General features: G+C 41.5%; 1 protein-coding gene across 1 annotated transcript in view; it reads left to right on the top strand.

Moving 5' to 3' along the window:
• The window catches only part of ACOXL (acyl-CoA oxidase like), a 335773-nt gene that overhangs the window by 239511 nt on the left and 83725 nt on the right, over window positions 1–12537 (top strand). The window contains exon 15 of the mRNA XM_061156338.1: window positions 3398–3509. Coding sequence (XP_061012321.1) covers window positions 3398–3509 — 112 coding nt within the window. The remainder of the gene's footprint in view (window positions 1–3397; window positions 3510–12537) is intronic.

Below are 12537 nucleotides of genomic sequence, written 5' to 3' on the forward strand. Positions count from 1 at the left end.
CCCTCACAATTTATTAGCTGGAAAATTTACAACATATAAGAAGTTGAAAGAACAGTACAATTCCCATCAGAACCAGTTCCATCCATTCAGGAAACAAGTTTCCCAACTACCTGCATACCATCTGCCCTTCCATTTCTCTTCCAGATAGCAGAGCAGGGCTGTTTCCATCATTTCAAAAGAAAAACAGATTCTCACCCATATGCAAATCTATATTCCTAGCAAATCTTCCAAGATAGACTTGAGATGTGCCAAAGGCGGTATTCCAACTGTAAATGTTTGGAAAGTTCTAGTCCATTTATTTTTGTCTCGGTTGTTAACCTTCAAAACAATACACTCCTCTCTCCCACACATCCAGGTTTTACTGATTCAGTCTGGCTGCATTTTTCTCCTTATGTCCCCAAACCTTACTCACTCTCATTTTTATGTATATTAAGAAAAGCCTTTGTCATCCGACACATCTCCATGCACATACATTGTACTGGGCACTTCTTCAGGTGTTGACGATACAGCAGTGACCTTGGGTTCTCAGCTTTCATGCAGGTAAAGCAGTTGGATGGCAGTCATACTGACAACTCACAAGAGAAGTGAGCAGGTGGGAACACGAGGAAATCCCTGAAATCCCTCCAAGTAGGCGGCCATTTGTATGCACTCCCAGAGGCTACCCTTCATTTGGGCTGTGGGAGGAGTCAGTCATGGCACTGGAAAGACTCCATGAGACTAGGTGAGGAGGGCAGGGCTTGGCTCTGATTGGGGCTGAACCTCATTCTGCAAGCAGCTCCGTTCCGCCCTTTCTCATGCCAGTGAGTGCTGCCCCTTCCCCTCCCCTGAGGGGCTGCCACCGGAGCCCTCACCACTCTCACCGACCTGTGGATCCCTAGGCGGGTGTGGAGGTGGAGGAAAATCAAGTTTCCACACTGTACTTGAATGTTGTGTCATTTATATTATGAACATTTTCAGATACTCAGGAGAATTGAAATAATTTTAGGGAACATTCATATACCCACCATAGAATCAACTAGTAACATGTGACTGTGCTGACTATACCACATATATATCCATGTATCAAGTCCTCAATCCATCCTTCAGTTCACCTTTTTTTCTCTGATGCATTTCAAAGTAAACTACAGACATTAGCATACTTCTAAATAATTTGGAATGGACATTATTAACTAAATTTCAGTATTTGGTGACAGTTTTTTCTGCTTATGCAGAAGTTACATGGGGCGTCCCTGGTGGCTCAGCAGTAAAAAATCTGCCTGCAGTGCAGGAGACCCGGGTGCAATCCCTGGGTCAGGAAGGTCCCCTGGAGAAAGGAATGGCTACCCACTCAGTATTCTTGCCTGGAAAATTCCATGGACAGAAGAGCCTGGTGGGCTACAGTCCATGGGGTCACAAAGAGCTGGACACGACTGAGCGACTAACACTTTCATTTTTTCACTTTCATACTAAGGTTTGTTTTCCAGTCTGTTTAAAATTTTTTTTCAAACTTCTATGTTGAGGGATAATTAGCAAAAATTGTATATACATGTGAGCTGTGGGTTTGTCATATATGTAGCCTTTGTTATGTTGAGGTTTGTTCCCTCTGTACCAACTTTGTTGAGAGTTTTTATCATAATTTTGAATTTTGTCAGAAGCCTTTTTTGCATCTACTGAGATGATCAGATGATTTTTATTCTTCAGTTTGTTACTGTGGTGAATCACACTGATTTTTAGATGTTGAACCATCCTTGCATTCCTGGGATAAATCCCACTTGATCATGAGGTATGATCTTTTTGGTGTATTGTTTTGTTTGGTTTTGTTAATATTTTATTGAGGATTTTTGGATCTATGTTCATCAGTCTGTAATTTTCTTTTTGTGTGTGATATCTTTATTGGCTTTGGTATCAGGCTAATTCTGGCATTTTAGAATGAGTTCAGAAGTTTTCTTTTTTCTTTAATTTTTTTGGGATAGTTTGAGAAAGACAGGTGTTACTTCTTCAGATGTTTGGTAGAATTCACCCATGACACCATCTGGCCCTGGACTTTTATTTATTGGGAAATCTTTACTTTTTTTAATGATTCAATTTTATTGCAAGTAATTACTCGGCTCATATTTTCTATTTCTTCTTCATTTGGTCTTCAAAGATGATATGTTTCTAGGAACTTATATTTTGTCTGGGTTGTCAGTTTTATTGGTGTGTAATTGTTCATATTATTTTCCTTTCTCTTGACAGAGAGACACCTGGGATGTTAATTTTTCACTCCTCTGAGTAGAACTTCTGTGAATACATTTGTATACAAGTGTTTTCATGAATTTGTTTTATTTTTCTAAGGCAAATAGTAAGAATGGAATGGCTGAGTCATAGGTTATGTGTGTTTAGTTTATGAGGAACTGAGAACTTTTTCCACCTGGGAAGCCCATTTATAATAGCTGTAAATGGAGTATAACCTTTAATAATTGTGAAGCATTATACTGGATAACTGTAATATATAATATTGTACATCAACTATACTTCAATTAAAATATATCTTTTAGAGATTTCCCTGGTGGTCCAACGGCTATTACTCTGTGCTGCCAATGCAGGAGGCAAGGGTTCAATCCCTGATTGGAGAACTAGGATCCCGCATGTCGTGCGGTGTGGCCAAAATAAAAGGTTAAATTAAAAAACAAAAGATTTAAAAAGTACTAAGTGGAAAAGGCAGTAAGCCAAATTATCTTTATTTTTTAATTAATTTATTTATTTTAGTTGGAGGCGAATTCCTTTACAGTATTGCGGTGGTTTTTGCCGTACACTGACATGAATCAGCCATGGGTGTCCACGTGTTCCCCATCCTGAACCCCCCTCCCCCCTCCCTCCCCATCCCATCCCTCAGGGTCATCCCAGTGCACCAGCCTGAGCGCCCTGTCTCATGCATCGAACCTGAACTGGCGATCTGTTTCACATGTGATAATATACATGTTTCAATGCTATTCTCTCAAATCATCCCACCCTCACTCTCTCCCACAGAGTCCAAAAGTCTGTTCTATACATCTGTGTCTCTTTTGCTGTCTCACATATAGGGTCATTGTTACCATCTTTCTAAATTCCATATATATGTGTTAGTATACTGTATTGGTGTTTTCCTTTCTGGCTTACTTCACTCTGTATAATGGGCTCCAGTTTCATCCATCTTATCTTTACATTGAAAGGATGACCACATAGAATAACTTGATCCAGGCATTCATTGACAAAAATACTAATAAAAGGCACAAAATACAGCAAGTGAGAGATCAAGGAGATAATTATGTGTACTCACACTCTCTATTGGGAAGAAATTCTTTCTGAAAAAACAAATCCCATCTATTTCTTTCAAATTGAAATACTTGGTGATGACAAAATAATAATGATGGTCACTGTGCTTTTTTTTTTCCCCCAGTTTCCTGGCATTTAACATGGACACAGTTGGTAATCTCACCTTTCTGTTGAAAGCAGTGCATTTTCGTGAAAGGATTCTTCAGCGGGGTTTGGTGGCCCGAATTTATTATAAGGTAAAGATACACTGTGTTATATTGCTATTTTTCCTTTTGACATGTGCGTCAGGCATATTCTTGCTGGTGAAAGTGTTAGTCCCTCAGTCGGGTCCGACTCTTTGTGACCCAATGGACTGTGGCCCGCCAGACTCCTCTGTCCATGGAATTTCCCAGGCAAGAATACTGGAGTGGGGAGCGATTCCCTTCTCCAAGGGATCTTCCCCTTCCTGCCAAATGTAATAGAGGATGAGTCAGCAAGCCGGGCGCAACTGAAGTGACTTAGCACATATGCAGCAATAATTACAAGCTTCTGGAAACGGCTAGAATTTCTATAAGCCGTTTTGCATGACAGCGTTGCTTACTGTGGAGGCCCTGATGCTACTGATGCTACTGTGTGTCATCTTTAGAATGGGAGTTGATGAGTGGAGTGATTTTTAACCCTTACTGAAACTGAAGCATCATTGTGTCTGTCTGTAATAACGAATACATTATTTTCAGGGGGGAGGGGGAAAGTACATCAGGCACATGTGGAAATTAACCATTGGGTTTGCCTGAGATGCACTCTATTTCCTACTAAAGTGCCCATGATGTTCTGAAAAAACATAAAACCTTGCATCAGCATTGATAGAAATCTAGAGTTAGTTTCCACCAAGTCTGGTGCCAATGGAGTTACTGGAGGAAACCCCCACCCCCACCGCAGCAATATCTGTTTCATCTCCTAATTCCAACATGGAATAGACAAGAAGACCCTAAGAGAAGACTTTATCTACTTTCTGCCCAGACTCAGAGACTCAGGACTACCTTAGCCTGAAATCAGACCTCTGCTCTCCCTCTGCAAAGGAATTAGGTTCCAAGAGGACCGGAACTTGTTCCCATGAAACTTCCTCCACAGCTTCAGTTCATCTCTTTTAATATGAATACCAAGATCACAACTCCCAGGACAACATCACCAAGGACAACACAGAGTGGGAGGAGGGTGCATGCCACATTGGGGGATGGGTATTCTCTTAGGAAGTTCTCTTCAGCAGAGGAGCCCTGGAGCAGAAGTGGTCCAGATCCACTTGGGGAACAAGACAGACTGATGAGTGCCCACTGGGAGCTGGACCAAGTTTGTGCAAATTGGTCCATCCTCCAGGTGTGGGTCTGAGGTGAAGCCCTGGCAGATGCCAAGGGCATATTCAGGTGGGTTTAAGTCACTCCACATTCCCTGCCCTTATCAAACATGGTGCCAGCCAAAATAAGAGGAGGTTGCCATCAAGACACTCTAGAGGCACTAGTGAGCAGAACAATGGAGAAAATGTAACCTATGAATGAGCTTTCCAAGACTGTAGAAGTAGAGGATAAAGATCACGAGATGATACTCAACAGAGTGAAAACAGTCAAAATGCAACCTACAGAGAAGAAATATTCCTGAAAATGCTGGAACAAAGGAGCAGATATATTAACCAACACGGAAGAAAAGTATTTTCCCTAGTGTAAAAAAAAAATCAAAATTTTAGTGGAAAAAAATACCCATACCTGAGGATAGCTTGCAGTTTTATAGTGAAGAGAATATCATTTAAGCAACCAGACAGAAAATAATAGTTTATCAACAAATTAAAAAATGACAAGACTAGCTTCAATTCTTATTCACCAGCTCCAAATGGACTAAGACTTCCTCCTAGAAAGAGGAAACCTCATGATCTAAGCGTACCATTCCAAGCCAGATTTAATCCATGAGTATTATATGCAGAGTACATCATGAGAAACGCTGGGCTGGAAGAAGCACAAGTTGGAACCAAGATTGCTGGGAGAAATACCAATAACCTCAGATATGCAGATGACACCACCCTTATGGCAGAAAGTGAAGAAGAATTAAAGAGCCTCTTGATGAAAGTGAAAGAGGAGAGTGAAAAAGTTGACTTAAAGCTCAACATTCAGAAAACTAAGGTCATGGCATCCGGTCCCATCACTTCATGGCAAATAGATGGGAAACAGTGACTGACTATTTTTCTGGGCTCCAAAATCACTGCAGATGATGATTGCAGCCATGAAATTAAAAGATGCTTACTCCTTGGAAGGAAAGTTATGACCAACCTAGACAGCATATTAAAAAGCAGAGACATTACTTTGTCAGCAAAGGTCTGTCTAGTCAAGGCTATGGTTTTTCCAGTGGTCATGTATGGATGTGAGAGTTGGGACTGTAAAAGAAAGCTGAGCACCGAAGAATTGATGCTTTTGAACTGTGGTGCTGGAGAAGGCTCTTGAGAGTCCCTTGGACTGCAAGGAGATCTAACCAGTCCATCCTAAAGGAGATCAGTCCTGGGTGTTCATTGGAAGGACTGATGCTGAAGCTGAAACTCCAATACTTTGGCCGCCTCATGCAAACACAATGTTGTAAAGCAATTATCCTCCAATTAAAAAATTTAAAACATTTTAAGAATCTATAAAAGAATTGGTGGTCCCTGTGGATCAGCCAACTAATAATTATGTGTTTTGAAATAGTTAAACAGAGTTGGATAGTTTTATATAGTTTATTTTATTATTAACAGAGTTAAATAAACAACATAGTTGTTGTTGTTTAGTCACTAAGTCATGTCCAACTCTTTTGTGATGCTGTGAACCTTAGCCTGCCAGCTCTTCTGACCATGGGTTTCCCAGGCAGGAAAGCACGCTGGAATGGGTTGCCATCTTCTTCTCCAGGGGACCTTTCTGACCCAAGGATTGAGCCCATGTCTCCTGCGTTTCCTGCATGGGCAGGTGGATTCTTTACCACTGACCCACCTTAATTTTCCTCAAACGCACATTTTATTTTGGAGACCCTTGGCCCACACACATTAGACAATCCATCTCCCTCTTAGTCTGGGATGAGTGCTGAGGGTTCGTAGTTCACAGTCAGAGTTAGGGAGTCAAGACCCCAGGTCCTCCCAAAAGACCTGTCAGTGCAGGGGACCCAAAGCTGGTGCTCTGTCACAACCTAGGGGGTGGGATGGAGGGGACATATACATACCTATGGCCAATTCATGTTGATGTATCAGTATTGTTAAGTAATTTTGCTCTAATTAAAAAAAGAGAGACCTACCCTCTGATCATTTCTTTCCTTCCTTGGTGCAGCCAGAATTTAACTCCAGATGGGCCCAGGCAATGTCCTTCTGTGCTCTGGTAACCATGGAGGGAGCCCAGCTCCAGAGCTCCCCTTGGAAGCCCCACTCCTCCAGTTTTCAAAATCACCTTGCAAGCATTGTTCATCGAGGTCACTGCATCATTTCCCCATTAGTGGGGCAGGGAGAAGACAATAAACTTGTCACCTTGAGAATAGTTTATTAAGGGCTTCTTCCATTCTGTGGGCTCTGCTGCTGGCTCGGCTGGTAAAGAGTCTGCCATGCAGGAGACCCAGGTTCAATCCCTGGTTGGGAAGAGCCTCTGGAGGAAGGCATGGTGACCCACTCCAGTACTCTTGCCTGGAGAATCCCATGGACAGAGGAGTCTGGTGGGCTACAGTCCATGGGGTCGCAAAGAGTCGGAATCGACTGAACGACTAACACTTTCAGTCATTTCATAAAAGAAAAATCTAAAGGAGACAAATGCATACCCTCAGTAATCAATATGTATAACAGATGACTGCTAAATTTCATATGTTTATAACAAAAATTGGGCAGGTAGAGGGATGGTAATTCAGGTGGGATGAGAATCCTTCTGGTTAACCAGTGGGTTAATCCTTCTGTCATCACCTGTAATACTCCTCTACTGCACTGGCAGTTTTTCCATGTCAGAGTGTGGAAATCAGCTAGGAATGAGTGATTTTAAAAATCTGATTTATGATGCCCTCCTTCCCACTGCAAGGCTGAGTCAAAAGGAAAAGAGAAGTGGTTGGTATCAACAAGTAAAGACCATGAATCATCCTCAAAATCCAGGGGCTGTCATCTAAGTTGGGAACAACTACCCTAAGTTATTTTTCCTTATTTGGAATTTGAGATTTTGTTGGAAAAGAGTTAGTGGGGGGGTTGAAATAAGGTTTCGGGTGATGTAACTTTGTAGAGCTTTCTGTATATTTCATTCATTTATTTATTCAGCTGCCCCAGGTCTCCGTTGCAGTGCACGGGGCCTTTAGTTGTAGCATATGAACTCTTAGTTGTGGCGTGTGGGATCTTGTTCCCTGACCAGGGATGGAACCCGGGCCCCCTGCATTGGGAGCATGGAGTCTTCATCACTGGACTGCCCGGGGGGTCCCTAGAGCTTTCTGACATCACCCATAGTTTTTATTGTTGTGGTCGGTGCAACCTGACTGCTCTGTGTGTGTGACTTTAACGTTCTTTAGATCTTCAAAATATAACAAAATCATAGTGCCACTGAAGGCTATCTTTCTAATAGGTGATGCCAACTGTTTGTTATACTTTTAGACTAACAGGTTCTTTGCCCAGGTCACAAGGTTGGCGTTTAGAACCTTGTCTGAGTTTCTGTCTGTGGAAAATGCAAGCTGTCTGTGTCGGTGATTGGATGGCACACCCATGGCGTGTACTAGAGGTCAAGCTGCCACAGTCTCCTCAGTCACAGGTCTTCAGGAACTTCATCCAGTGTTAGTTGCTTAGTCATGTCTGACTCTTTGCCACCCTGTATGGACTCTCTAGCCTGCCGGGCTCCTCTGTCCATGGAATTCTCCAGGCAAGAATACTGGAGAGGGTTGCCATGCCCTTCTCCAGAGGATCTTCCCGACGCAGGGACCGAACCACCTCTCCTGCATTGGCAGGCAGGTTCTTTGTTGGCAGGCGGGCTCAGTGATATCTGATAAATCAGGGAGGACCCAGGGATAGCTGATAAATCAGACAGGAGCTGGAAAATACCACTGTCACCAAAAAAGTAAAGTGTTACTCACTCAGCTGTGTCTAACTCTGTGTGATCCTATGGACTTGTAGCCACCAGGGTCTTCTGTCCATTAGATTTCCCAGACAAGAATTCTGAAGTGGGTTACCATGACCTTCTCCAGTGGATCTTCCCCCCCCAGGGATCAAACCCAGGTCTCCCGCATGGCAGACAGATTCTTTACCATCAGAGCCACCATGGTTGCTGAACCCAGAAAGTCAGTCTGATCTTCTTTGCTTGTACTTCTCTGGGAGTTTCAGAGCAGAGACAGGAAATAGAGAGTGACAGCCGCTGGGTTCTGTTTGTTACCATTTTAAAAGCCAACAGGGCAGCCTGAAGAGCAGATGTTTTATGAAAAATCTCATGGTACAGAAATGCTGAGAGCTTTGTTCCAGAGGCAGATCATCAAAGACAGGAAATAGGATTAGAAACTAAATTTCCTGAGTCACTGGTCTGCGTTGATCTTGCGTCTTCTAACTCCTGTGGTTTAGTTGGGCTGGGAGGATGAGCCAGAGACCAGGGCAAGCTGACGGACAGTCTTTGTGTCCTTGAGCACTGGGTGCTGCCTGGGCAATAGTCACCTTGTACAAAAGTGAGGCTCCTCTGCTGACTGGGGCTGAAATTCCTTTAATGGGGAACGTGTTCCCACTTCTCAGTGAGAGGTAAGGCTTACACCCCTGCAACTCTCAAGAGAGGGAAAGCGTGACTGACTTCCATGGCACAGTAAGCTGAACATGGTGCTGAGGAGGGCAGATGCTGGTCTGGAGAGAGCCCAGAGTGGGCAGACAGGAAGACCCGAGGCTGCCCGTGCCTGCCTCCTGTGAAGACTGGCACTTCCGTCTTGGTTGTTTCTGGTCACAGGAAACGCTTCTGCTCTGTGATGCTTTCCTTTCTCTTGTTCTGTGCGTGTGTGCCCGCGTGCTCAGTCACATCTGACCCTGTGATCTCATGGACTGCAGCCCACCAGGCTCCCCGTCCTTGGGATTCACTGGGCAAGAATACTGGAGCGGGTTGCCATTTCCTTCTCCAGGGGATCTTCCGTACCCACGGATCAAATGTCTCTTATGCCTCCTGCATCGTCAGGCAGGTTCTTCACCTCTGGCACCACCTGGGAAGCCCCCTGTGATGTTTACTAGTGGGGACATTCAATTTCCCTCATTCTGGCTATGTTCCTTTATTAGAAAGAAGAGCTGTCCCTTTTCCACCAATTATTTATTTATTCAATTCATTATTATTTATATCAGTTCAGATTAATGGATATTCTATATTTGGGCTACATCCAATTCTAACATATTTTATTTTCTTGCTCAGATTGTTTCCGCTTTGGCCATTGAAAGCTCCTTTCACGTTAGCTAGCCCAAATGTCTGTTTGTTATGTCCCCATGATTTTTTTTTTAGCACTTCTGTACTTTGGGTACCACAAAATGTCACAGGCTCATCTTTCATTTTCTCTGCCCACCCTGTAATCAACCATTTCTTTAAGAGTTCCTGGTCCTTTTATTGGAGAATAGCATTTAAAACCAGTATCTGGTTGCTGAGTATGCTAATTTGCTACTGGAATATCACTATTTCTAGGCTTGTTCTGAGCTAGAAAATAGATATAGGTTTACTCGCACATTCTCACACAGATTTGTACGTACTTACGTTAGAAACCACGAGTTTTTACTGGTAGTTCTGATTCCAATCCCAAACCACAAGCCTTCCCTCTTTCCTATTTGTAATGTCTTTCTCTGAGAAAGTGAGAAATCTGGCTTTGACTGTCTACTATGTTTATTTATTTGATCTTCCCTAGTATACACATTAAGTAGTTTCAGAATTGCTAGTCTGTCTCTCTGTGAGAAACATAGTTACAACTAGAACACAGTATTTCTTTGTGAATGTAGCTTACAGCATCTAAAAAAGTAGTATTTCCCAAATTTACTTCAATATGTTTTTTTCCTTCTCCTTCAGTGAGATTATGTTATTTATTTGCAACACAGCTGTTAATAGTAAATCACTACACGTAACAAGATACAAACTCAATATCCAAAATAAATTTACTTTTATACACTATCAATAAATAATTAGAAGACACAATGTAAAATTAAATTAAATTTACAACATCATTAGAAAACATGAAATTCTTAGGAATATATTTTGCAACAAAAATTCAAGTAGTGCAAGATCTATACATAGAAAACTATAAAGCATTGCGGAAGGTAATTAAAGGGAACTTAAATGGGTAGAAAAGTACATCGTATCTGTGCATGGAAAGACCCAGCATAGCTGTGATGCTCATTCTCCTTAAATGGGTCTGTAGATCTGACTCCATCTCAATCAGATTTGCAGCGGCAGACATTTTTGTAGAAACTCACAAGAGGATTTGGCAATTCATATGGAAATATAAATAATCTGAAATAGCCAAAATGACTGAAAAAAGTTGAAGAAATGTGGAGGCCTTGTAGTACCTGATTTCAGAGTTTATGTTTGTGCTGCAATTACCCAGACAGTATGGATTTGGTATAATGATAAACAAACAGATCAATGGAACAGTATAAAGTCCAGAAAATTGACTCACAAATATATGTTCACTTGATTTTTTACAAAGGTACAAAGGGAATTAAATGATGAAAAAAATTTCAACAAATTGTGTGACAAACAGCTAAATATTCAAATGGAAAAAAATCTATTCCTCATATAACACAGAAAAATTAACTTGAAATTGACCATAGACTTAAAGTGAAAACTTAAAACTTTTAGAAGAAAACATGAGACTATTCCTTTGGAGTTGGTGCAGACTAAGATTTTTTAGTGAAAAAGATAAAAAGCACTAACCATTCAAGTAAATATTGACAAGATTTAAAAATTTTTAATTTAAAAAATTGCTCTCCAAAAGACATCAGTAAGAAAGCAAAAAGACAAGCCATAACCTTGGAAAAATTATTTGCAACACATGTATCTGACAAAAGACTTTTATCCAAAATAAAGATCTTCTCTAGCCAAGTAACAAAAAGACACAATCTAAGAAAAATTACACAAGAGACTTGAAAGACATTTCAAAAAAGAAGATAAAAGAATGGTAATGAGCACATGAAACTTTGCTCAGTCTTATTAGTCATCAGGGAAATTGAAATTAAAACCACAGTGAAATACCACGACACACCCACTGCAGTGTGTTAAGCTAAAAGGGTGTAAGTCAATCATGGTGACAGTATAGAGCAAGGGGAGCTTTGATCATTGCTGTAAAATAGTGATAACTGATCTGAGAAACAGTTTGGCAGTTCCTTATAAAGTTAAATACACAGCTACCCTACAACCAGCACTTTCCCCCCTAGGTTTTTATGTAAATACCAAGAGAAATGAAATTCTGCTCACAGAAAGACTTTTACAAGAATGTTTATAGCATCTGTATCAATAATAGCCCCAAACTGGAAACAACCCAAATGTTCATCTGCATGAAATTAGGTAAACTAATTGTAATATCTTCATACCACAGAATTGTATCCAGCAATAAAAGGGATAAACTACTGTTACATGCAGCCACAGAAGTGAATTTTACAGATGTTATGTGTAGTGAAAGAAGCCTGGAAAGAAGTTAATAATGTATGATTCCATTTATATGACATTCATTCAAGAAGGGGTGAAATTAGTTAGTGGTGGTCTGTGGATCAGAGAGTGAGAGGGTGTGGTGTGGGCTGGGAAGGGAGTACAGTGCAGGGTTTGGGGAATTTCTTTATCTTGGTATGGATGGTTACATGGGTGCATACACATAAAGAAATCATCAAGCGGTCAACTTAAGATTGATGCATCTGACTGCACGCTTCTTATGCTTCAATTAAAATATGTAAAGACACAACCTAAGTGGTGCCTCACAGCGTTCAGGTTGCTTGCATTGCAGGCACTCATCATCTTTTCTCGTATGAAATTGGAAACTCAGAACTTTCCAAGATTCAGCCACTGAATCTTGATACACTAATTGCAGAAAAGAAGAAATGGCAAATGGCAGCAACATTCACCAAGTGTCAGTTCTGTGCTAGAGAGTTTTCAGTGGCATACCAAGACACAGTTGTGGGCACCCAGACCAGCCAGCAGCATGGGATCCAGAGCATGGTGACAGATGACAGGGGAGGTCTGGGCAAGGTTAAAGGAACCTGGCAGGAGGTGAGCTATTGAGGGTTGGCCCCAAAGTCAGGCCATGTACCCTAAAGATTCTGAACCTTCTAGTAGA

Source organism: Dama dama, chromosome 11, assembly GCF_033118175.1.
Source record: "Dama dama isolate Ldn47 chromosome 11, ASM3311817v1, whole genome shotgun sequence".
In the NCBI taxonomy this organism is placed as follows: Eukaryota; Metazoa; Chordata; class Mammalia; order Artiodactyla; family Cervidae; genus Dama; species Dama dama.